The following is a 26,324-nucleotide window of genomic DNA, read 5'->3' as shown; positions in this document are numbered from 1 at the left end:
TTCATTGCTAAAGAACACGAACAAATGTATTGTGAGAACCCCATGGCTAAAAGAGTGATATTATTTTAAGTTAAAATTGTTATAAAAAATGAGAGCGTAAATGAGAATTTGTGTGATAAAATGAATAATAGGAAATGTTGTCAAAGGTGTTGTGAGACACATTGTGTTAGTGAAAATGCCTCTCTTTGAGGACACCTAGTCATTTGCAATTTCGAAGCAGTTTTCCAGACTAGGAAAGAAAGGTAACGAAGGCAAGGAGCGCAAAGCTAAAATATTTAATATTTTGATTTCGATGAGTTGGCATCCAGCTTTGATGTTATGCCATGCTTTACAAAATCCATGCATTTCCTACATCCTTACCAAACATAAAGCTTAGCATCTTCACTTCTCAACATTCATAGTCTCATTAACTTTTCTCTCTACTCAGAGTCAGACTCCATGTTTCCCATTGCTTTCAAACCTCTTGGTCTCTGCATCAAAATAAATTATATTTCTTTATTTATGTGCCACAAAAATATCGTCTTCTCATAATTACAGAAATGGGATCTTCCTCTTTTTTCCCATTCCATTTACCTTTTTGGATATTTTCTTCTCCCTAACCTCATATCGTTCCAAGGTAAGATCGCACAACCATGCACCAGGACTAACGAGCTGTCAAAAAAACCAAACAATATTCAAACACAAATCAAACATGCACTTATTCAGAGTTTCAATACATAACACCTTAATAAGACAGAAAAGAACCCAATAAACAAATAAATAAAAACATTTTCATCTTTACTTCATCAAAGTTTATAAAGATGCAAGGATAAGAAAAGAAGAGCATAAAAGAAAATATTTGAATGCACATGAAATTATAATATTATAAATGTAAAAGAAGATGAAACCTTATATAGACCAAAACATAAACTTAAACCTAAAAGCAACATTAGAAAAAGCTAACTGTAATTTTTTTAATTCTCTTCTCAACCAGAAAAATGTGTCACGCATTTTCATTATTCAAAAGCCTAGCAATAAAAATGGCTTACAAGCTATAAAGAAGAAATTCTAAAACAAAAATGAAAATGATATAGATGTAACATATTATTACACGGATATATATTTATTTCTTTGAACTATTTCTATACCATGAGTGTAATATTTTGGCTAGATGAGAGCATACAAGAATTTCTTCTGGTATTCCATCCAGCTAAGAAGAGGTCAACCAGTTTCTAAATTTGTCGGCTAGTTAGTAGGAGTTTTGGTCTTTTGTTGATAAGTCTGTCTAATGACTATTCATATTCAATCAGGTACGTCCACTGCAACTGACACCACTCATTACACAGAAGATGAAATCCAGTATGGTCGCTCCCACTTTCTAATATATAAATCCAAACTCCACTAGACAGGTGTGATAGTCTCTTTTTATTTATTTATTATTTCTTTTACTTAATTCATTATTTGTTATTTCTGGACCAGAACCCATTTAAGGTAGCACTGAATAGATAAATATCAAGTGACAGAATATTATCAATAATAATAACATTAAAACCACAGTTTTACTATTGATTTTCAATACCAGTTTTATGATCAAGATCACAGTTTCACCCTTTATTAAAAATAACAGGATTTTCAATACCAGGTTTAAGAAACCACATATTTGGGCCACCTAGGACAAAAAAGAAAACAGATTTTTTTTAATTGAAGTACTGCTGCACACAGATTATTATACTAATTGGTAGGTGTAGGCATCAAATTCAAGAAAATATTCACTTCCCAGTTCTGGAATTATTATTTTACTATAATTTATTAAAAGCTTATTCAGCTCTCAGGATTCATCGGTGACCATGTGAAGGAGTAGACTAATCTTTATCTGTGCGAACACTTCCAATAAGTAATAATGGAAAATAAGTAATAAAACAAATAAACAAATATGATTAAATATTATTATTTTAATAAATTAAAAAATAAATGTTTCACGTAAAAATAGTGATGACCACGTACAGATGGTGGTGATGTTAGACTACTTAATTATTTTGGTGACTAACTATTCGGTATGAGCCAAGCTCCCTTTGACGCGTGTAATGCACTCCACAGCTGCCAACCGTGTATAGCTTTTTCAGGAAAAGGGAAAAGCAAAATACCAAAGGAAAAAAAAAAGGCACTCACCTAAAAGAATACCACCACAAATCAACTACTAAAATTAGAATATGCTACAAATAAATCTGTCCCAGAATTCAACTTTTTAATAAAAAAAATGATAATCTTATTAAAAATTATTAGTCAAATTTTCTGATGGGCTAAGCTTTAAACTAATAATAATATGCTTTTAAAAAATTAAAATATGATTTAGTTGGTTTTCACACCCATTCTAATATTGTTATTATGCCCTTACTAAGCAAAATAATTAGAACACCTTTTTCTTGTTGAGTGAGTACCAAAACAAAGTCAGAGAACCTCTGTCAGAGAGTACTTCATCCAAATTATGAATTTCATTGAGATTTGTTTTTACTATTGTCATTGTATTACTACAAGAAAATAAATTGATGGGAGCTGCTATGATTTAAGATATTGGACATCAAGAAAAGATCATGTTGATGTGATGAATACCAATAATAATTAAGTTGAAGAAAATAATGAAAAAGCAGAAAAGGGGAAGTGAGGCTTACATTAAGGGTGCGCTGAATGAATTTAGCTCTCTTCTTGGGTCTCTGAGGCAGCTTTGAGCCCTTAATGGCGAGAAAATCTTCTTCCTTCTCCTTGTTGGTCAAGGCAATCACGAACTTCGGGGGCCACACAGGCGGAGCCGCGTCTCCGCTGCCAGAGGGCGACCCTCCCTTCTTGCTATCGTGCGCAGTATCCGATGAGGCTGCGGACTTGTTGTTGTCATTAAGGTGGTTGTTATGGGTCCCCCTCTTATCGTGCGCACCCCTGTCCGGTGAGGCAATTCCCCTAACGCCCCCGTTGCTTTGTCCTCCTCTCATGGCACTTGAACCTTCTGAGTTCCTAAATTACAACCCAAAAATTTAAAACGCAACCACAGCACACATGTAATTATCCTATGTGTCTTTCTTAATCGTAAGAACGTGAATCACATCACATAACACGACATAATAAATAGGGCAAACGAAGATGCATTTCAGAGGTTATTTTAGAGTTAATAAACATATATGTATATATTATTATATTATATTATGTATGAAAAGTAACCAGGGAGTGGTGAGTTTACGAAATTAACCTTGGGTGATTGATCTAGATCCAAGGGTGGGAGAGGCTGGAATCTATGTAGACAGATTTTTTAGCGTAGAAAAAGGCGTGGTTTTTGGCTCGTTGCGGGGCTTTGTATTTGTATTTTGGTTTGAAGGAGAGTTGGGTAGTTAATTTATTTTGGTTGAAGGGAAGAGAATTGGATATTTGAGTCGAGCCTCGAGGGGCCTAGCCTAAGAGAGAAAGTGTGTGTGATTCCCTATAACGGGCACAGCTGGTTCCACGGCTTCTTTGGAGCCGTTGGATTTAGAGAGCTTTATTATTGGGCAAGATGAAGATTGCTACGTGGTGGAATGATGAAGGAGACGGGACGGATCTGCGACCTGGTCCCTTCGATCCGACGGCCAAAATGGAAAAGGACGTTTCGTTAACACGTGGAAGGAAACCCTCCGTTCCATGGTTCCATGTGAATAATCAACTCCTGCTTCCGCCTCCTACATGTAGATCCAGAACCTGCAAATCCCCCTCTCCTCTAATCTAATCCCAATCCTAATCCTATCTTCTACAACGCACAATCCTCCTTCATTACTTTTCTTTCTATGACAAGAATTCAACATTTTTTTTTCTTTTTTATATAATTTCCATAACAGTAGTAAACAGTAACGAAACTCGGAATTAAATCTCACAGTAAATAAAATACCGGCCTGAGATTTGACAGAGTCAAAATAAATATCCCCTGATCTTCTAGGTTTTTCCATGGAAAACTCATCAAAATATAGAAACAAGATCTAGAAAAGAAAATGTCAAAGGCAAAGAATCAACCACACCAACCTAAACCTCCCAAGAAATCTCAAACCCCCTGTCAGACGTCAGAAGCAAAGCAGCAAGGCTTGGATTATTAACCTGATTTTCATTATAAGACTCGCCCGACGCTACCAATGATTCCAAGTTAAAATGTAAAGAAACAGACACAAACTATTTTGATTAAAAAACGAAACATCCAAATCAATAAAGCAATGCCCGAAGGATTCCCCAAGTTTCAAACCGATTACGCAAGAATCCGCTCCAACTATATGTGTTGTTTTATTGTGTGCCTAAATATCATGGCGTTAATCCAAATTCAGAACCAGATATTATTAATATACCCTATCATCTAGTTGTGAGGCAGACATCAGAGAAAGTGAGGTTAGCTTCTGGAAACAAAATTTGACGGAAGTAAAGAAGGGGATCTCACGCACTTACTCACCGTGAGTTCCTCTTCATTGTTTAATTTGGATGAGACTGCAAGGACCTGACCAATTGGAGAGTCGACAGAATATAAGCCTTTGTGTATTCAGCCGAGATGAATTAAAATATAATAATAATTTTAGTAGTGGCCCAAATTTTTAATTTTAAACTTATTTACGGTAATATTTGAAGCTTAAGATTCTTTGGGTGAGAAATGTGATTTACAAGTTGCACATCATCGCATATAGCCGGCCCAACGAAATTTCGTGGCAGACATCCCACTAAACAATTTCAAAACCACTCTCTGCCCCCACTACTCCTCACTACACTTTCAACTCATTCCCATGCCCACGCTCTGCTTTTTCTCTGCCACTTTTGTTTCCAGTTCCCTTCTAACCAGTTCCTCAGATAGGTATTTATTTCACTCGTATCCATGTGCTGCTTCCTTTCAAACTATACACATATCTTTCGCTAAAAACACCTTCACAGTACACGTACACCACCACAAACCCTAGCTTATTTCTTTTATTTAATCAACAAAATAAAACAGATCAAAACAAAACACTGGCCCACGCGCCACTGCGCCACCAACACCATCCTTGCCCTCAAGATAAGTATGGATGGATACACACTCAACCAGAGAAAAGCAAAATAAAAACAATTATCAAGATATGTAATTTTAAGCAACGATTTTTAACTTTATGAATCACAACACACAAATCTTGAGTTTTCCCTCTTTTCGGTATAAAATCCCGAATTTTGTCAAATTGACCTATTCTCAGATCTTATTTCAGTCTCGCTCAATCATATTTTTTTAAAAAAAATAAAGATTAAATCATATTTATGGGGAAAGATAAAGTAACAAAGTGAATGACAAATTGGGTTACCTGAGAATTCGTTGCTGCGGAGAAGAAGGACGTTGACGGAGATTTGGATACCCGTTACTCTGATTATGATGATGATTGTTGTTATTATTATGAGTGTGTCCAACTCCAAGGGTGTTATTATTGACACCGAAGGTGGGCTTATTTAAAGAATCCTTATCGGTTCTAACGACCCGGCGATCCACCCGAACCGTTGTCCTCTGAACCGGGCCTGAAGAATCGTCCTTAACCTGCACCTTCATGCACCTTAACCGCTTCCGATTCCCCCACTGCAACACCAAATCCGACGTCGTTCCCTGTCTAGCGCCATCGGAACTCGCCCTCAACAGCAACGACCCTTCCCCTCCGCTTTTATCTCTAGCACCAGACACCGTGTTATTGCTTCGAATACTTGAATCTTTCTCCATTTCTTCAACCTTTCCCTGCCATCATCATCACCATACTAGGTTAATTTAACTACTAGCTACGATAAAAATAATTAAAATTAAGAGTTAGTCCTTCAAATTGCTACATTTTTAAATTGAAATTGAAATTGGATTTGTGTTCCTTCACAAACACAGACAGCGTCTCTCTCGTTCACATAACTGAGGTTACTACACTGTTTAACAGGATTTGTGCATCGAATGGTCCATGAACAACAACAAAAAAATTGTGCACTGTGAGCATCTTCTATATCTGGGTCAAGACAAAAATGGACGATGACAATAACAAGAGGAAGAGGAACCGGAAGACAGTGGAAATGTTCCGTGCACAAGGAAAAAAGAGGTTCAAATTCAGTATTTCCACATGACAGCTAGGATAATGTGAAAACGAGACATCAATCGATTAAATTCAACTGGTCTTGGGCGGTTCTGCTCAATGCCTCGTCTCTTCAAAAGCCACACTAGGATTGTATTGTGAGCGGTTGAGATTACGAAGAGCACCAAAAACACGAGTTAGGCCAAAGAGATCCAGAAAAACTGGATGTTTACCTTACAAAATTACCACTAACTAGAACATGAATCAATTCCTTCCGACGAAACCAAGGGGATTTTTCGTTTTCCTGCAGGAAATTATGAAGAAGAGAGAAATCAGAGAACAATAGCAAAAACATACGAACATCAAAACTGAATTAACTGTTGCGGTGCAAGGTTGCGATCAGAATCAATTTATTCAGTTATAATTTTGATTAAGTACATTAGTTTCTCTCACCTAAATCGGGTCCGGCCAGAACTTCGTACGGCTGAAGGAAAAGTGCCGGGATTTCAGTTCTGAAGCTATGGAAAATGTAAATCTATGTTGAAAATTCAAGTAATAATGACATTTCAAAGCTTCTATCAGCGACGATGGATATAAACTCAGTCTTTACACCCAAGCAAGAAACGATCGTCTCTCTAATTACAGGCAAGCAGAAAGTTCAAAGCTTCAAAACCCTTTTTTTCTCACGAAAAATGTATCTGCGGAGGCTCAAAAAAAAATCAGGAATAACTTAGCACAGACACCAAAGGAAAGAATAGAAGAACGAAATAAGACAAAAACAAAACTTGGGTCTTATTTCCCAACCTTCAAAACTGGAAATCTTCTGCAACTTATTAATCGCAATGATCAAAGGAAATCTCCAGAACAGATTTCAGTTGAAAATTTAAAACGGAATTCGGACAAACTCATGAAAACACTCTTGGAACATGCATCTGAAAACATAAATGAGCCAACAAAATTGGGAGAAAGAAAAAAGGATTGGAGATAAATACAAGTTTGGTTGTCGTGGGTGGGCAAAAGGAGGAAGAAAAGAAGAAGAGATAGATATTGATGCTGTCTAAATGGCTAACCCCATTGTATGTTTGAAAAAGTCAGATCCTGAAGATGAAAGTTTGGGCTATGTGAATTAGTGTTGTAAATTGGAGGGGAAGCGTGAGAGGTGAAGGAAGAGAAGAGAAGAAAAAAAAAGGGTTGAAGAGGAAGCAGGTTGATGTTGTGATAGAACGAAAATGGGTGTGTGTGTGTGGGTTGGTGTTTCCATAGAAGGACCTGTTTGTGTTATATACATACATCTTGTAGTACACACACAGACACTCCTTTGCACCACACCGTAGATCAACAATCTCACGGCTTTCCTCTTTTCTCCCTCTAACCATTCACGGTTTACCCTTACACATCCCTTAAGCCGCTCCCTCATACCCTTACGCCGTTAATGCTTTCACACCACGTTAACGGAATCTCTACACTCCTCACATTCCAAATTCCAATTATTATTTCAATGTTAATCCTTTTTATCTAATCATGCTTTTTTAAATATTAATTTTATATTTTCATACATTTTAAATAACTTCAGCATTTTATATTTTCATTTATCACCAATTATCATATACAAATATTTTAAAAAGAGTGCTGGATATTTCTTGCGTTAAATGTATTGAACTTTTTTGCAAAAATTATTTGATATTTTAAAATTTTACTCTTTAACAGTACATAATTATTAAATTCATAATAAAACATATTTCGCCCACTTAAGTTCATTTCATTCCCGCGCCCTGAATTGATATTTAACCAAGGTTAGGTTAGTTAACCGGATGTTTATAATTCACCGAACCACAACTCCAGTTATCTCCAACAACGTGGCAAGTAGTAACTACGAATTTGGTTTCTTGACAGTTTTGTCTGTGAATGTCAGCTGTTTCGTGAATCATAAAAAGAGAGATAAATCTGATTCATACTTCAATCTAGGAACTAGGTATTGACCAAATCCTGGCTGTCCATCTATGTGTAATTCCAACTCTCATTTTAATTTCCAGTAATTTCATAAATCAACTTTTTGTATAACATTCAAATTAAAACTTAAATCTTTCATATTTCTTAAATAAAATATATTGACCAAAAATTATTTTGCAATTTTAAAGATGTTTAATATTTTTTTAGGGTTCAAAATTTCTTTCCAATGTTACTATACTTTCAAAATATAAAATTACCCTTTAGTGGCTACCCTGTATTAATTGATATCTACATTTGACTTTTGTGTGTTAATTTACATTATAATGATTATATAATTTAAACTTTATTTTATCAAACATATTCTATTCTATTTTGAATTGTCAGAATAGAATTACTAGTTTCACCATATTACACACATGGGTACATGTGGTTAAACATCTATTATACACAAAAATAGAGAGTTGGTTTAAGAAATAATGACCAAAGTGTAGTAGATGACACAATGATATAGCATAAGGTTAACAACGATTATATTTAATCTTCAATGGAGGTCTTGCTATGAATTATGCACTGAAACTGCTGTGCAGAGAACTCCAGAGACCTCAGCCATTTGCTCTTTCCGTATTTCAGTATTTCAGTTGATGGCAAAGGACCCCGTATGTTTCATCCCATACCAAGACAGGAATTCACAATGTGTCTTAAACCTCCTAACCCGAATCAACACTAAATTAACTCACAGCTTTGTCAGAAATCAAAAGCTTTTGTTGATAAACTCTGTTTTCGCTTGGGCCTGTTTGCATGATAATTTTTAGGAGAGGTACAAAATCTTTCCAAGTAATAAAGGAAAGTTTCAAATATCCTTTTCTCAAAGAATTTATATTTATATTTGTTTATCTAATATTGTCTGTTCATCAAATTCAACATAAATAAAATAATAATTGAATTTATAATTATGGAAATTGATTGTAATAACAATAATTTTAGAGATTATGACTGAAATTTAAGATGAAACTTCATTATAATTAAGTTTCATGAATAATATGACGATAAAATTTTATATAACATAACATTATTTCATTCAAACATTCACATCAAGATATACTAGTCATAATCCTTTAATAACTAGTTCTAAATTTATACATCAAAATGTTAATTCCTTAGTTAAATTAACATATAATTCGCATCAAGTCAGATGCTTAGAATGACAAAGTTATCGGGTCTATCCTAGATCCCAAATCACTTAGGTATTTTATCTATGTTCATATTCAAAGTTACTTTTTAGTAAGCACAGACGTTCAGATAACATTATATTTTCATACAATGACAGTAAATTCAAGAAAGAGCATATGAACAAAGATATATTGCATATGAATTTTACATCAAAATGAGTTCATTACATTCAATTTCAATTAAAAGTGAAATTAGCTACTCCTAATCATCTAGAACATACAAGTTTGACGAAATTTCATGAAAGAACAATATATTGATGCCTTCAAGTAGCCTCTGCCAATTTCCCTAAGTTTCTTCCTCTTTTTCTAACCAGAACTGAACTCATTTATTTTTTTCTCGACTAAATAACCACTCCCAGAATTACACTATTCACTGAGCGAGCAAATGTGCATGTGCTGAGCAAAATTTCAATTGTTTCTATGTTAACTGATCCCACTTTTTGAGTGAGTCACTCTGCTCGTTGAACAAATCATAAGTGGCTTAGCGAGAACAATATGACAGATTCTTCCATATTGCATCAATTTTTTTGTACAATGATCTAACACAACTTTTATAACAACTATTACATTTTTTTATGACAAAAACACATAACTCATAATAATTACAACAAAGTATTAATAAGCATGAATAACGAATATTTTTTCACACTTATCAGTGCACTTCAACAATATGTTTTTATTCCTATACATATGGTTTTCTCTTCAATAATATCAGTTTTGTTTCTCGTCTCCTATTCTCTTATCTCACTTATCTTTTCTTCTCTTTCACTCTTATTCCTATTGTTTTGTACCACTTTCTTTTTTGTTTTACTACAGTGTATTTTTCTCATCTTCAACATTCATAACGACACAAGTTTTTTGTAAGATGATATCGAAATCAGATTAAAACCTTAGAAAAAAAATGTGTTTGTTGGACATGTTATTCTGCTTGCTATCAAATCGTTATTGAATCACTCATTAATGTCTAGTCTTATACATGAAATGTACATGAGTAAGGTGCAAACATCATGAACTAAAAATAAGACTAATTTATAGTACATGAATGAGTGCAAACCACCTCTTACAAACAATTTTTATAAGGTTGAATTAATCTGAAAGTCAATTTCGTATCATAATTTAGTTTCGATTATAAGGTTAGATTTCTTTGATACTTTTATTTCTGTTGCCAAACTTATAACCCTGCGCCTCCTTCTTGTTCTTGTTGCATCCAACAATTGGATTTTCAAGCAATTACATGTTAATAACGTCTTCCTTCATGGCAACTCCCTCGTCTCCTTTGACAACTCCCTCGTCTCCTAGAAATCTAAAAAGCCACAAATTATCACATAGCTCCTCAAAAACATAATACCAAACTCTAACTTCCACTACCTCCTAAATCCAACGGATTACTTTTCTTCTTCAATATCTTGGCATTATTTTTTTCAACCGACTCTCTTGTCCTGTGACAACAATTCTGCTGTCCAAATTGCTTCAAACCTTGTCTTTTATGAGCAAACAAAGCATATTGATAATTGTCATTTTGTTTGAGAGAAAATCACTTGTAGTCTTCTCAAATTTCTTCCTATCTCATCTACTGATCAAGCAGTTGATGTTTTCAGTAAGTCGGTACCTCCTCAAACCTTCAAATACTTACATTTCAACTTGGGAATGAAAAACATATATACCCAGAAGAGGGCTGATAAACTCTGTTTTTATTTACTTTTCGCTTCAGCGTGTTTGTGCTTAGCGCACTCCAACAGTTTGTTTTTATGCCTATATATATATATATATATATATATATATATATATATATATATATATATATATATATATATATATATATATATATATATATATTTAACTTTCCCTCTTTTACTTTTTAAGACTTTTACGAATCAATAATATCAGTTTCGTTTCTCGTCTCCTTTCATCTCATCTCACTTATCTTTGTTTCTTCTCTTTCACTCTTCTCCACATCGTTTTGTACTACTTTCTCTTTTGTTTTACTGCAGTGGATCTTTCTCATCTTCAGCATTCATGGTGGCACAACCTTATATGGTAATGTTTGTTCAATCAATAAACAAAATGTTGATTTATTGGAAGGGGATACAATGGTGGAGGCCCTGCTGCCATCTCATACCGTAACTATGTGAACTGGATAATTAATAACATACAGAAAAGCAATGATTCAATCATAGACGGATTCTAGCATGCACACTCTTAAATTCATCCGTGCACCTAGATTTTTTACTTATTATTGTAGGTGGACCATCTATAGTTGATGCTCTTTTTGGCCAAATCAATGGCTAATAAGAAGGTGCATATTAGAAAGGGTCTAATACAGTCAAACTAAACAAATTGAATCAAGGGAAACGGTACAAATGTTTTTAAGGCAGTCCCGGTCATCAATAAGTGGTTGCCCAACAGGTATCGTAGTTCTAAGCAGTTCTGGATCCCTTTCAATGCTAAACGAGAGCTTCTGGAAAAGTTTATGTTTCTGCGAGACCTTACTTCCAGGATTTGTTTCTGAGCAGCAATTTTCCTACAAGAACCCACAACAGCTTTGTGGAACTGGGAAAGCAGTGAAGAGGAGGTCAAGAAGATGTAATATAATTAGCAAAATCAAAGGTTTGCAGTAGAAAATAAAACCAGAGATACCCCTCCCCTCCTAATTTTTTCTTGTAGTTTTAGCATTAAGGCCAAGTTACCAACATTTCAAGAAACGAAACTACCAGCCACAGACCCATGTTTAGACAAAGCCATGGGATTCACACAATTTTTCCGTATTTATCAAATCAACAAGGTTTATTATAATGTTTTCAGAGATTTCTTATCTCAATAGTTAAGTTCTGGTGGTTATAGGAAAACGTATATATACCTCTTATGGCACATTTGGTATTAGGAATGGGCTATTAGCCCTTCCCCAACTAAACCTTGGCAGCTTCAATAAAAAATAGGATGTCACTGAATTGTTTGGTACATGAAACGAATGTGGAATGAAATCTATTAATATCTCCCAACTATGAATATACCCCTTCAAATTTAAATTTTGTCAAATAAATAATAAAAAAACTATTCTTCAACCGTATGATACCTTATCTCAGGAATGGATGAGATCTTCATCACGTTGGTCGACTGTTTTTGAAGGTGGTCCCTGTGAGTTTTACTCCAGGAAAGTATCATTGGCAGGATTTGTACTCAAATATAAGAAGAGTGGGAACCATACTGCACGCGTGGGAACCATAGTCTGAATTTCCATTCATAGTCCTTTCTTTGACCTCTGGGCATAGCATTAAGAAGACATCTCACACAATTGAAACATATCCACTACCTCCTTGAACCCATCAAATATCAGTTCAGAAACTCAATCAAACAGACACCTTTTCTCATGTATTTAAGCAACACAGGTATCAAATAGCATTCAGTTTATATTGGTTTATAGGAAATCAAATTTAGTTTGAAACGTGATCTTACCAAAAGTTGAAGAGTGTAGAAGGAAAAAGACCGGTCCATAAAAGACCTTACAACATCACTCATTAGAAAAAAAGTCATTAAGGGCATCAAACAATTTCTTTTATATATAAAAAATGGCTTGGTAAAACACAAAATAATAGGAAAATGCAGTTTTATAGTAGCCCGTTCATCTCATAGCATTCATGGGAATTCATCGAGGTCATGGAAATTGCCTGGGTAAAAGTATTGCATCTAATATATCTTATTTATATCCCCAATATACTTTCATAATCATTTAAGGTTTTCAGTGAAAATAATGCATGTTAATATGCTTATTTGATACACTCGTAATCGTACCTGTCTTCCATCCAAGCAACACTGTACTGGTCACCCATATAGGTTTCATCTTCAGGGAGAGAAGGACTACAATGTACCCCAAGACAATACCCAGCTGTCTTCTGCTTTTGGAGATGTTTTTGCATAGATTATCAGACATTCCGGAAGAAGACTTTCAAAAATACTCCCAGGTTCATTGCATAACTCATAAAACTAAGAATTAACAAGTAAATAGATAGAATAGATAGTGCGAAGATTGCACAAACAGGACGCAAATCATAACGACTAGTAACTTACTAGGCTTTTAGAAGTTCAGAGGCATGCTTGAGAAGGGCAAATATTTGGTGTGAAGAAACATTGTCGTGTAAAAAAACAAATGGCTCTAGAAGAATCACCAATAACCAGTAGTATGCACTAAAATGTGGATAGTGATACCGACGCTCTCTACTTCACTCTTCCTCACTCCTTTTTTCTTTTCCTTTTTTTTTTCAGGCGGGAGACGTCGCTTCCCCTGGTTTCTTTGTTTACCCTTCAAGTTACCCACGTAAAGAAGAGGAAACAATCAAATAAACAGAAAGCAGATATTAATCAGAACGTTTTAAAATGCTATTGTTCTCTGAAAAAAAAAATGCTGCATCTGAAATGATCAATTGTATAGTATAACAATATGATGGGTAAATGTTTAGGCCATATGACGTTAATTGAATTTCGTTCAACAAGAAATGGCTTGCCCAACGACTATGTATAATTCAGAAAATCAACAAAACATACCAAGTTCAGAATGGTTTAGAATGAGTTTTTCTCTTCATTTCTCATGTCTAACATGATATATTTGGTTCTGAAATAAAATCAACATGAACGAATGTGACTCAGTTGATTTATTTTATTTTGACTTTTCACTACTCAACCTAACACAAATCACTAAATATACACCAATCAAGCATATTCACAAAGCCTACATAAACCAAAAAAGAAAAAAAAAATAGTGACGAAGTCACTTCCAACTTCAAATCATCTACTGTAGGGTAATATAAAAAATTGAACCTTACCTATTAAGGCTTGTTGGCTCAAGCTTAAGCTTCCAAATTCCACTATTCTCAAGGAAAAGTTAAACACGTAGACAGAATACTATAATCAATGATCAAAACATATCCTATCCTGAATTAACATAAATTCATCTTTGCCCTACACACGTCAACATGCAAGATTTCCTAATCTCCATGCATGCAAAAATTCCCAAAACTAACTCAACAAAAGGGGTAAGAACTTACTCAAAAAAAATTCTTATTGGACAGACTTACTCTCTTCTCCATTGGAATTCCTATGGTGTATTCTGATAAAAGAAAATGAGAAATCTAGATAAAAGGTAGAGATAAATATTTATAAATAAATGATGAGTTTGAATACTTAACTTTTTTTTTATTTTTAAGTTTTATATTAAACAATTTTCTACGTCCTTAAATCATAAAACTGTATTATAGTTGTTGCTAAAATTTCCAATAACCATTGCATAATGTAACATACATTCTATTCAACATCAAGCAAAAACACACATAATCAACCCACAAAAAAAATACACTATGCTGTAAAACATATAAAATCTATGATTTTCATAACAAAGTTTCAATGAAAGGATTAAAACTACCAACCTAGCACTCCTGGACGGTGATGACCAGAATACAATATAAGTATTTGATCATTGGGACCACTGTCCATAACCCTCCCGCTGACACTCCAAAGAGCTGACTTATTTCCAAATACAGCAGACAAAAATTTGTTAACACTAACATCTTCAGCAGTGCAATCCTACCACAACAAGGTCCATATTAGGAATCTACGGAGCATTGAAATGGCACATGGAATTAAAAACAAAAGGAATATAATTTCTACCCATTGTCTTAAACAAATTTACATCATCAACCAATCAGAGATAGTATGATTTTAAGATAGTTACCATACTTTGAGTGCATACACAATTCACTCTACAAATGATCACTTGTTATAGGCTTTTATACCATGATTACTTACTTTAAAATATCAAAACTCAAGGTCACAGGTCACCGTTAACAAGTTTGCCTTTCGAATCCAGTGTCCAACGCTTTGTTTGAATAAAAATTGAGATTGAGAGAAAATAAATAGTGAGAACTTTTTTTTAAAAATAATAATTGAATTGATTGAAAAGGTAAAGGAAAAAAGATGGGAAATACTAGAAAAAAAAATATTAATTCACTCATCTAAGTATATGAAAGATAGTCATTTCATATATTGTGTAATTAATGATATACTAAAAATTTTTGTATTGAATCAAGTATCAATTAAAAAAAATACTATAATAACTGAAGAAAACTAAATTATTCTCTTGCACGTTATAATTTATTTTTCAAACTAAATTGGGCATGATATGTACTTTAATTCAACACACACATTATATATATATATATATATATATATATATATATATATATATATATATATATATATATATATATATATATATATATATATATATATATATATATATGTATGTTTTGCAATGGTAATATATGTGTTTCTTCACTTTCACGGCAAAATATATAAAAGAAGGGTGAGAAGTTGAATGAGTACATACCTGTGATTACTGCAGCCAATGGAGCCCGCAATTAAAAGGACCCACATATTACCATCATCGGTTTCATGGTGCCACCATATGCTTGGAAGAACCTGGAAGCTACGGAGAGTAATCGAGTAATCGGAGGACCTGGTGGCGGCCACGGAGAGCAGGGTGACAATGAGAAAGGATCGGAAAAGCGTTTGTGATGGGCGTAGAACTGAAGAACACAAGGTGGGAACAAAAAATGATGATGAAGATGGTGAATCTCTCACCCACAATTTCAGAGTTGTTGATCTCTTCCATTAATGGTGTTTCACATGGTCACAGTGGACTGAGATTTAAATGAGGTTTTGTTCAACAACCTAAAATCTTAGGTAAAGTATTACAAAATAAAATGTCTATATAAATTAATCGAAAAAAAGTACTAAAATGTAACCTTTGAACAAAACGGTGAAAAAGTAAGGTATAATATCTATTTTGGTACCAAATGGTAACGTTAGAAATAGTTTCAAATTTTTTGTGTTTAATGTAGTTCTAAATAATGTAATTTGTGTTCAATTTGATTTTTTTTACAAAGGTTGTTTAAATCGTTAACGAGCATATGTCCAGATATGCAATTACAGAGTGAAAGGTCATGTTTGGATTTATTATTTTTGAAATTCTATTTCTTTTACGAGGAGTCCTTTGTGGAGTCATTTGTTGCTCTTCTTCCTTGGTGTTGCGCGATCAGAGACGAAGAAAGAGTTTTTCTGTTGCAGATATGTGCTTGTGATTGCAGGGTTTCTGATGCAAAGGAGGTGTAAGGGAAAGCTTGCTTATGCGCAGCGAGAAGAAACAAAAATAGGATCTTGCCCCTTTTATTCGCAGCGGCTCATGGCGGCGCGATGGTGCTTGCAAGAATGACCATTTCAATATGATTTCTGGGAATGATTTGTAGGGGGTGAATGGAGACAGTGCGCGCGAGTGGAGAAGACTGATGCAGAACACGCGATTTTGGTTCACGTTTTTGCGTTCTGAGTTTGTGCGTCATTGAAGGATACGCGGTGGTTGTTGGGTTTGTTGTTTTTCTGATTGCAGGTTCGGTGATTGTGGATGGAGAAGATGAAATCGCTATCTAGTGGAGGATCTCACGGCTGAAGGTGAGTTTGATGGTGGTGGAGAATGACAGCCTGCTAAGGGTTTCATGGTGGAGATGCAAGTCGAGGAAGACGCTGAAGATAATGATGGAGGACTCGCGACTTTGGCGTTCGCGTTCTGTATTGGTGACGGTGGTAGCTACCGACGGCGATGCTGGTGAGGATGATGGGTGGTGGTCCGATGCTGGGGTTTGGTGGTCGTCTAGTGACGACACAGTTTCATGGTGGCGGCACAACGTGGCTGACGATGACATTGGCTAGGTTAGGGAACTAGGGTTTCTATGGAGAAGATGATGATGTGTCAAAGGTAGTGACGTGACAACAACTTATTGGTTAATCCAACTCAGAATGGCACAAAATGATTTTCAAAAATAATAAATCCAACTCACAATGTCACAAAGGACTTCATGTAAGTCAATACATGACATTTCATTCTATAATTGCACATCTGAACATCTGGCGATTAACGATTTAAACGACGTTTGCAAAACTGACCAAATTGAACACAAATTACATTCTTTAGAACAACATTAAACAGCAAAAAAAATTTGACACCATTTCGAACATTTCCAACCAAAATTAGGACCAAAATAGGTATTATACTACATACATAATAATGGATACTAACTTATTACTCTATAAGTTATCAAATTGTCTCATTATATATATTTTATTTGAATATCATGCTATTTTATCTTAAATATTTAATTTTACATTTAAAATAAGAATAAATTATATTTATATTCTCTTACGTTAATGCTAAATTATATTTAATCCTATAAATTTGAAACAAAATGCAGAGCTGGTTGAGTTTTTAATAAAATAGCAATCATACTTTATTTAGTTTTTAAAGACATTTACATGTAGTATAGTTTTAGAAATACATATTGGTTAAAATTGAATCAGAAATTATGAAAAAATTAAAGATTTTAATATAAAGTGACACACAAGTCACTTATCTTATTCATTTTCTTCTAAATTTACAGTAGACATTTGCTTATTTTTGTGTTAAAATTAACACTTATACCTCTTATTTTATTTATATTTATATATATTTTTTACAATCTTTATTTTATAAATTTAATCACATATTTTATAATTATTTATTTTTTATATTAAAACCCTGTTTCTAAACGATTAGTTTTTAATTAATTGATTATATAAAATTTTATATTAGGACAATACAAAACCAGTAAATGTGTGATATATATACACATTTTTTTCCTTTCTTTCCCTCACTTTATTCACTCCATCTTTGTGCCTTAAATTAATATTTAGCAAGGATTAGTTACACCAAACCATGTGCTAGCTACCAGTGGCAAATGATAACAGCTCATTTGATTTCATTGTCATTGTGACTGAGAAAGCTCGCCGCAGTTACGTAAATCATAGAAAAGAAAAATAAATCTGATTCATACTTCAATCTGGTAACTTTGAGCGTTACTTTATTATATCTTTTGATTTTTTTTTTAATAATTTACCAAATATATTATGTTAAGACCGATCAGGATAGGGTTACTAGTTACTGCCATAGAATAAAAATGAAGGATGGGTTAACAAACAGGATAACGTGCACTGTCATTAGAAGAAGTTGCAAGGGTCCTTATGGTTCCACTGTTTCTGCTAAAGTAAAAGTAAAATGGCTTGGTTACAGCATCTATTTTGCCCCCAATTACAATGTAAAGAAGAGGGTTCCCCAGCATCCAATGTGTATTTACAGTGTTGGAATAAGAAATCATGACCAAAGGACAGTACATGATGCAATGATAAAGCATAAGGCTACAACCATTATACTTGGTTTCCAATGGGGCACATTGTATGAATTATGCACTGAAACCGCTTCTCAGAGAGCTCCAGGGAGTTGCAGGAATACTGACACATGCTTGTGCTGAGGCCTCGGCCATTTGCTCTTTCCGTATTCCAGCATTGCAGAGGTTTGCAAAGGACCTCATATGTTTCATCCCATACTGAGACAGGGATCCACAATGTGTCTCAAAAGTCCTAACCTGAATCAACAGTAGATTAAGGCACAGCTTTGTCAGAAACCCAAAACTTTAGTTCAATCAACAAACAAATGATGATTTATACTTTATAGTTCCAATTCAACATCAATTATTCCAAGGCAAAACACTGCCGGATGCCCTGCTGCCATCTCATACTGTTACTATGTGAACTGGATAATTAATACCAAACAGAAAAGCAATGATTCAATCATAGATGGATTCTAGCATGCACACTTCTTAAATTGGATAACCCCTGCCCCTAGATTTTGTACTTGTTATTGTAGGTGGGGTGGACCACCCATCGTTGATGCCTTTTTTTTGCCAAATCAATGGCTACAGAATAAAGGTGCATGTTATTAGAAAAATCTAATACAAGCAAACTCAACAAAGTTAATCAAGGGAACGGTACCAGTGTTTTAAGGCAGTCCCAGTCATCAACAAGTGGTTGCCCAGCAGGTCTAACACTGCTAAGCAGTTCTGGACCCTCTTCAATGCCAAATAACAGCTTTCCAATAAGTGTCACGCTGTCGTCTATATGCATTCTGTGAGACATTGCTTCTAGAATTTGTTTCTGAGCTACAGATTTCCTAGAAGAACCCAAAGGAGCTTTGCGGAACTGGAAAAACAGAAAGGAAGTAAAGAAGATAGAATTTAATTAGAAAAAATAAAGGCTTACCATAGGAAATGACATCAGAGATATACCCCCTCCCTCTCCCATCTTCTTTTCTTGTAGTTTTATCATTAGAGCCAAATTACCAAAATTTCAAGGAATGAAAACTACTAGCCACTCACTCGTCTAACATAATTTTTCCATATTTTATCCAAGAAAGCAAGTTCAAAGATTTCTCATCTAGCTAGTTAAAGTTCTGGTGCATCTACATATTTGTTGGTGGAAATCAATATATCCACTCCTATGGCACAGTTGGTACAAGGAAAGGGCTAATAGCCATTGGCCTAATAATAACCAGTACTAGTCTAAAGCTTGGCAGCTTCAATCACGAATGGGATGTCACTCAATTGTTTGGAACATGAATGAATGTGGAGTGAAATAAATGGGATCACAACTCCATTTAATGATATCTGCCAAGTATGAATATATGTATACCCCTGTGTGAGGATTGACTCAATAAAATCTGTTCAAAGATTCCTATATTGTCTAACAACATCCAGTCTTAATAGCATGTCTAGTACTCTGTGATGTTTGCTAAGACTGAAGAATCTTATACTGGTGACCAGATGTGAGTGTCGTGTGCTGATGCTTGTGACCAGGCGTGGGTGGTAATGTTAGTTAGGTTGACTTTATCTATAAATAGGGACCTTGTGTCATCATTTGCAACATGTTACTGTCAGTTAGTTAATGTTGTTACAAACTGTTAACCGAAAGAGTGAGTTCACTAAGAAAAAAATTTCAAGTTGTAATTTATGTTTTCATGGTTAATTTTATTGTGGATATAAGTTGAAGTTCGCTAATACTTCATCTTCCTTGTGTGATCTTTTATCTCCTTCAAGCTCTTTCTACGAAATTCTATTGTGGTTAATTCTGTCATCAAATACTGTTTACGTGGTAGACGGTAGTGAACATAATAGTGCTGATTCACAAAACCCTTCAAATTTAAATTTTGGGGGAAAAATCATGAAGATATGGTTAAGCAATTATCTAACAAAATATATAACAATAAACTTGTTTTCAAACATATGATACCTTATCCCAGAAATGGACAAGATCTGCATCACGTTGGTTGACTGCTTTTGAAGGTGGCACCAACGAGTTTTTCTCCAGAAAAGGAAAATTATCATTAGCAGGATTTGTACCCAAATATAAGGAGAGATTGTTCTTGCTAAGCCCTACGTCACCATACTGCATCACGTGGGAACCATAGGCTGAATTTCCATTCATGGTCCTTTGTTTCACCTGTGAGCATAGCTGTCAGACAACTGAAACATATCTACTAGCTTCTTCGACCCATCAAATTTTTTTAGACAAATCATGTCATATATTCAAACAACAAAGGTATCAAATAACTTTCAGCTTGTATAAGTTGATTACATGACAGAACTAAGTAAGAAACGGGATCTTACCAATTCAAATTGTTGATGTAAAGTTTCTGTTCGCAAATTGTGAATGTCACTGTTCAAAAAGGTGGAGGGAAAAAGACCAGTCAATAAAAGACCTTACAACATTAGTTATTAGAAAACATAATCTTCCAGAAAGAAAAAAAAGTTATCAAGGGACATGGAACAAAACTTCTTTCATATAAAAAAGGTTTGATAGAGTACAAAATAAGAGGCAAATACACATATGCAGTAGCATGTCTATATCACAGCAGTCATAGGCCTTCAACAAGGTCTTGGAAATTTCCCGCGTAAAAGGTATTGCATCCCATATATTTTAATAATCATTTAAGATTTGGAGAAATGAATAACACTAGTCATACCTGTCTTCCATCCAAGCAACACTGTACAGGTCACCCAGGCAGGTTTCATATTCAGGGGGGGGACTAGGATACTCCCCGGGACAATATGTTCCCCAACTGCTTTCTTCTGCATTAGCTGCTGTTGTTGCATAGATATTCAGACCTTCAGGAAGAAGACCTTCAAAGATACTCCCAGATTCACATGCCTCTAGATAAAATACCTGCAGCAACATTGCATAAATCATAAATACTAAGAATTAGTAAGTAAATAGCCAGATGAAGATTAATACAAATATTAAGTAAAACATAACTAGTAGCAACTTACTAGGCTTTTATACGTTCCAGAAGCATGTTTTTTCTTTAAGACTTCAATCAGATCGGAGGCATACATGTATGGACTAGTAGGCATCCCTGAAATCCATCCCCAGTACCCCGCCCCCAAGGAAAAATACCATATAAGAAATAGAAATGGGAAGGTATTTAGCGTGAAGAAACACTTCGATGTGTAAAGAAGAATCACAAAACAAAATGATAATAGAAGAATCAAGACCAATAAACAATAGTATGTAATAAAATGATCACGGACAAAAATGGATAACAGGACATTGACACTGAAGACCATATACTCCACTTCACACTTCCAACCAGTTCTTTTTTTTGCCTTTTTTTTTCAGGCGCGGAATGCAGCTTCCTCTGGTTTCATTTTTACCCTTCAAGTTACCCAAACAAGGAAGAAAAAATAAACAAAGAAAAAAACAGAAAGTGGAACTTAATCAGAACATTTTGAAATGCTATTGTTGTTTGAAAAAGGGGAAAAAGTTGCATCAGACATGATAAATTGTTTAGTATAGATGTACGATGAGTGTATATGTCTTACTGAAATCAACCCACAAACATGTTGCACTGTTCCTCGATGCTGCATCATACTACTTCTCCTCTTTAAAAAAAATTCAAATTAAGCACTTGAGACAATCTTAAGAATCGGAAAATATCCACAAAACTGGTATGAATTTTGAAATATTACATATAACAAAAACCAACATTTAAGAGTTCAAAGTTTTCAGTTTAGTGTGCTTAGCTTGACAGCTATAGAGACTTTGGCAAGGGAGGTATTATAGGTGTGCTAAACTTTCCTTTGACTGTTACATTCAATTCAAAATCAAGCAACGCCATATAATCAACCCAGCAAAAAAACACAGGAAACACATTTTCCATTAATAAGTCGCAATACAAAAAGGCTCAAATTAAAACGTAAACAGTCCATGATTTTCATAATAAAGCTTCCATGAAAGGTTCAAAACTACCAACCTAACACTCCTGGACCGCCATGATCAGAATAGTATATAAATATATGATCATTGGGACCACTATTGACAACCTTCCCGCTACCACCGGTAAGAGCTGATTTATTTCCAAGTATAGCAGCAAAAAAATTGTTAACAGTGACATCTTCACCAACGTAATCCTGCCACAACAAGGTCCTTGTTAGGAATCTTTAAAACTAAAATTGGGAACAGGATATGGGATACCAAAGTAAGATAACATACCTTCGGGACTCCCTTGTAAACATCATTTCCATGAGGGCTGTTAATAATGACTCCAGGCCGTGGGTTCTCTTCATTGAAAGCAATGTCATCATACATAAATACCACAATATTTTCTTCTTTCAGACCACCTTTCGTCAGCAGTTGATACGCATGGCAAACATCAGACTGATCAAATGACAAATTTCGTCAAAGAAGAGTTTAATTCTCTCTATTCTTGTGCAAAAAAATGTACACTTAAGTAAATCAGACATCAGTGTAAACATGATTTTAAGGTAGTTATTATAAAAGTCAAAAAACTTAAATATGATGATCCATAATCAGATGACACTATGGAGACGCTTTATACTGTAAGTGCGTGCACTTTTTACTCTGCAAATGATAAATTGTTCCAGACTTTTATACCATGATTAGTTTCTTTAAAATATCAAAACTCAAGAGTCTCAAGTCATAACCAAGAAGTAGGGAGGCAAAACACGCCATGATTAATTTACTTTTTGTCAGTTTCAGTGTGTTGCATCACTTTTAAGACTTCCTAACAGCTTTTACTCTCATAGAATAGTTTTATAGAATAAACACCTAATTTATTTATTTATGTTTTATTCCGTTAATTTTATGTCATCGGAATATACATGAGAAGACCTTATAAATCCTAGGTTTTGAACTTATAACCTGAAAATGTTTTTATTTATTAACAAGAAACACATTGATTGGATTTGAATTAAATTGTCCAGTAAAAATTTTGGGTCCGGTCATAATGATAAACCTGATCCAACTAAAACCACGTTCACTTATACCAATAAGCTGATCTTTAGAAAAACAGAGACTAAAAGTAATATATCTATCTAAGTGCAGTAAAGAACTACTTAGAATCAATCAGACAAATTAAAAAATATACACATACATAGCTGAGAGAGTTCATAACTGAATTTAAAAAAAAAAAGTTAATTAAGATGGAATGAATGGTTGAATTTGCTGTCCTACAACAAAAACAGAAGACAGGAAAACAATTAAACAGTGAAGAGTGGGAAAGAAGAAAAACGAGTGACCTGGTGTCTGTAATTCCAGTAGCCATTGGATCCGGCAATTAAAACGGCCCACCTCGTTCCCTCATCATTCTCATCAGTATCGGGTGCTTGGAAGAACCTGGAAGCTTCGGAGGGCAATCGGAGAATCTCGTCACGGCCACCGGAGACGAGGGTGATGAGGGTGACTACGACAAAAATGATGGGGAAACGATCCATGATGGGCGTTGAATTGAAAAAGAGTAGGTTGGAAAGAAAAAATGATGACGAAACCAAGGAACCCTTCCTTAAATTATAATTTCAGATTAATTTAATTCAGGGAAGACAAAGACCCAGTTGCTTTGGATTGCTTTGCGTGGCGTTGGAGGTTTCCCTCCCTTTCCGGTTATAACTTACACTTTCAGAATAAGAAATCTTATTTTCCATATATACATTATAACCTTTTTATCAAAAACCACTCTTATTTGTATGCTTTTAAAATATTAATAAATAAATAATTATATCAAAATTTGACTTTATAAATTTATATTTAAAAACAATTTTATTTTAATTTATACTTTCATTTTTTTAATTTCTTGCATATAACACATTACAAATTATTACTTTTTGTCAATTGGACAAAGTATTTCGGAAAAAAAATGCAGCTAACTTTTTTTAGAAAACAAAAAGTGTACATTTTGTTCTTATAGAATTCTGTTGTTTGATTTACATAATGCTTTGTCCTCACACTTTGTTTTGTCTCCATACTTTGTCCCTACCATTTGTTTGATGTCTAAAATAAAATAATAAAAAATTATCTATATTTATATATAAAATTATGAGGATATTTCTTTTCTATATACATATTTTATTTTTCATTTTAGCTTTTAAGTTGTTATTTTAAACTAAAATAATTACAATTAGTTTTTATATTTTAAATGACCTTTAATTTAAATTTATTTATTTATTAAGAAAATACTATTTCATCATTCTATTATATTAAATTACTATTTATTTAAATTCTATAAGTTTTTTTAATTAAATTAATTATTTTATATACACCCATGCTTTTTATTAGTATTTTTTATTACAGTTAATACTCGTTATACATTACTAATTATTAATAAATTTGATTTAAGTGTCTTTTTTAAAGATCAATAATCAAAACAGAATTATTAATGGAAGAAATAATAATAATTACAAAATGTTTACAATTTGATGTAAATTATTATTAATTGTATTTTGAAATTATTATTTTTATGTCAATTTAAATTTTAAAAACTATTTTAAATAATTTTATTTGAAATAAGAAATAAATTATACAAATATTCCTATCCATTATTATACAAGAGTTTAAAATATCATAAATACTTTTTAACAAACAATTAAGCAAATGAAGAATAAGATGATAATAGGCATTTTTTTTATTAATTAATATTTTTTTCCTCTTAATTCAACATGATTCTTTACCTTTTTTGTACTTGATTTTGTTGTAAAAATTTAGTCTTATTTTATTTAAAATGATTTGATGTGATATTTCCATTAAACTGGTTAAATTGTTGTTACCACTTCTAAAGTAACCACATGTAAGTTTTTATTTTTTAATTGAGAAAAAAAAAAATAACATCAAATTGGATGTTACGATAAAATATCATCTTCACACACACCTTGACTTGGAAGTGTCATTCATCACTACTCATTCACACTTTTATGTTATTTTTATAATATTATAGTTACTCAAGCTCTAAGTATATAAAATTTTAAATTCACGATAAATATTATTATTTATTTTCTTACTTTATTTATATATTTATAAATTTTTATAATAAGTTTTTAATTAAAGTTAACTTAATCAAGATTCAAAAATTAATTAATGTGTTTTATTTGTTTTTATTTAAAGATATGATGAATTTGTGATGATGATACTTTCATCAATCGATTTAATTAAAAATGTCCGACTTATATAGATTTTTGGATTGAAAACCACTTTCCACAATTTATATATATATATATATATATATATATATATATATATATATATATATATATATATATATATATTTTAATTTGAAGAAAAATGTTTTCACCAAAAAATGTCACCTTTATGGATTATATATCATTATCATCTATAAAAAGTAAATCTAATTTCATATTAAAGGTATGTCAAAATGATAAAGTTACAAAATTTACTGTGCATAAACATTATTTGACATCAAGCATCTATTGTCAACAAATCGATTTCGTTGTTTTTATCTCTTTCTCTTTCTGTCTTTTACATCAGAGTGATGAATGTCAAAATGGTGGTGAAACATGATTAATTTGCATGGGCTTATTTTTAATAAAAGATTTATTCATCAATAATCACGAGTAGGATGAAATTTAGGTAAAAAAATTAAACTCCTTTTAGTATTATTATTTAGTTAAATTGAGTTCATCTTAAATTAATATTATATATTTTTTATTTCGATTGTTGTTACATAAATGAGAGGAGCATAACGGCAAGACGTGATTTATTAATTTTGAACTTAATTTAATAATTTTAATATCATAAAATTTAAAATACTAAAAACATATAAAATAATATATTTTTTAAAATCCCTATTAATATGTAGGTTCTCTGTATAAAGTTAAACCAAATTTCACCATTCTCA

At 33.2% G+C, this 26,324-nt stretch overlaps 2 protein-coding genes and 1 long non-coding RNA gene across 7 annotated transcripts; all 3 read right to left on the bottom strand.

Annotated features, from left to right (window-relative positions):
* Nucleotides 1-260: 260 nt before the first annotated feature.
* On the bottom strand, nucleotides 261-7,294 carry LOC124840198 (uncharacterized). 3 transcript variants are annotated; one of them, XM_088107244.1, is made up of 7 exons: nucleotides 6,840-7,292; nucleotides 6,489-6,733; nucleotides 6,269-6,339; nucleotides 5,301-5,719; nucleotides 2,649-2,985; nucleotides 574-651; nucleotides 261-470 (listed from the first exon to the last, which is right to left on the bottom strand). In XM_088107244.1, exons 4-7 carry the CDS (start codon nucleotides 5,702-5,704, stop codon nucleotides 420-422), a joined length of 870 nt encoding a protein of 289 aa, XP_087963370.1. In that variant the 5' UTR covers nucleotides 5,705-5,719; nucleotides 6,269-6,339; nucleotides 6,489-6,733; nucleotides 6,840-7,292; the 3' UTR covers nucleotides 261-419. The 3 variants fall into 3 exon arrangements, with proteins under 3 accessions (XP_087963370.1, XP_087963371.1, XP_087963372.1); XM_088107246.1 differs by lacking the exons at nucleotides 261-470; nucleotides 574-651 and adding an exon at nucleotides 1,904-2,076 and having other exon boundaries at nucleotides 6,840-7,294; XM_088107245.1 differs by lacking the exons at nucleotides 6,269-6,339; nucleotides 6,489-6,733; nucleotides 6,840-7,292 and adding an exon at nucleotides 5,809-5,931.
* A 3,883-nt stretch (nucleotides 7,295-11,177) lies between these two features.
* LOC124840201 (uncharacterized) lies at nucleotides 11,178-17,133 on the bottom strand. Of its 3 annotated transcripts, XR_015784443.1 has the most exons (6): nucleotides 15,591-17,133; nucleotides 14,632-14,788; nucleotides 13,280-13,511; nucleotides 13,004-13,195; nucleotides 12,288-12,473; nucleotides 11,191-11,764 (listed from the first exon to the last, which is right to left on the bottom strand). It is a non-coding gene; the product is annotated as an uncharacterized LOC124840201 (long non-coding RNA). The 3 variants fall into 3 exon arrangements; XR_015784444.1 differs by having other exon boundaries at nucleotides 11,178-11,764; nucleotides 13,004-14,315; XR_007029015.2 differs by having other exon boundaries at nucleotides 11,189-11,764; nucleotides 13,004-13,511.
* A 1,128-nt stretch (nucleotides 17,134-18,261) lies between these two features.
* Nucleotides 18,262-24,082, bottom strand: LOC124840200 (vacuolar-processing enzyme-like). The gene is made up of 9 exons (XM_047316214.2): nucleotides 23,719-24,082; nucleotides 22,673-22,837; nucleotides 22,434-22,590; nucleotides 21,451-21,536; nucleotides 21,147-21,346; nucleotides 20,791-20,839; nucleotides 20,414-20,623; nucleotides 19,121-19,327; nucleotides 18,262-18,714 (listed from the first exon to the last, which is right to left on the bottom strand). Exons 1-9 carry the CDS (start codon nucleotides 23,911-23,913, stop codon nucleotides 18,532-18,534), a joined length of 1,452 nt encoding a protein of 483 aa, XP_047172170.2. The 5' UTR covers nucleotides 23,914-24,082; the 3' UTR covers nucleotides 18,262-18,531.
* Nucleotides 24,083-26,324: the final 2,242 nt, after the last annotated feature.

Source organism: Vigna umbellata, chromosome 2 (genome assembly GCF_029865625.1).
Source record: "Vigna umbellata cultivar VRB3 chromosome 2, Vumbellata_1.0, whole genome shotgun sequence".
Lineage (NCBI taxonomy): Eukaryota > Viridiplantae > Streptophyta > Magnoliopsida > Fabales > Fabaceae > Vigna > Vigna umbellata.
Note: the sequence above shows the minus strand (reverse complement) of the source record. Positions and strands in the feature narration are given on the sequence as shown.

Excerpts from the sequence above, each read along its gene's own strand:
- LOC124840198 (XM_088107244.1), bottom strand. The coding sequence starts at position 5,704 with ATGGAGAAAGATTCAAGTATTCGAAGCAATAACACGGTGTCTGGTGCT. Across the intron at positions 2,986-5,300 it reads CCGCAGCAACGAATTCTCAG|GAACTCAGAAGGTTCAAGTG; the intron begins GTAACCCAATTT and ends GTTGTAATTTAG. Across the intron at positions 471-573 it reads AGAAGAAAATATCCAAAAAG|AGACCAAGAGGTTTGAAAGC; the intron begins GTAAATGGAATG and ends ATTTTGATGCAG.
- LOC124840200 (XM_047316214.2), bottom strand. The coding sequence starts at position 23,913 with ATGGATCGTTTCCCCATCATTTTTGTCGTAGTCACCCTCATCACCCTC. Across the intron at positions 21,537-22,433 it reads TGGCGGTCCAGGAGTGTTAG|GGATGCCTACTAGTCCATAC; the intron begins GTTGGTAGTTTT and ends GATGGATTTCAG. Across the intron at positions 20,840-21,146 it reads GTTGCTTGGATGGAAGACAG|TGACATTCACAATTTGCGAA; the intron begins GTATGACTAGTG and ends CTTTTTGAACAG.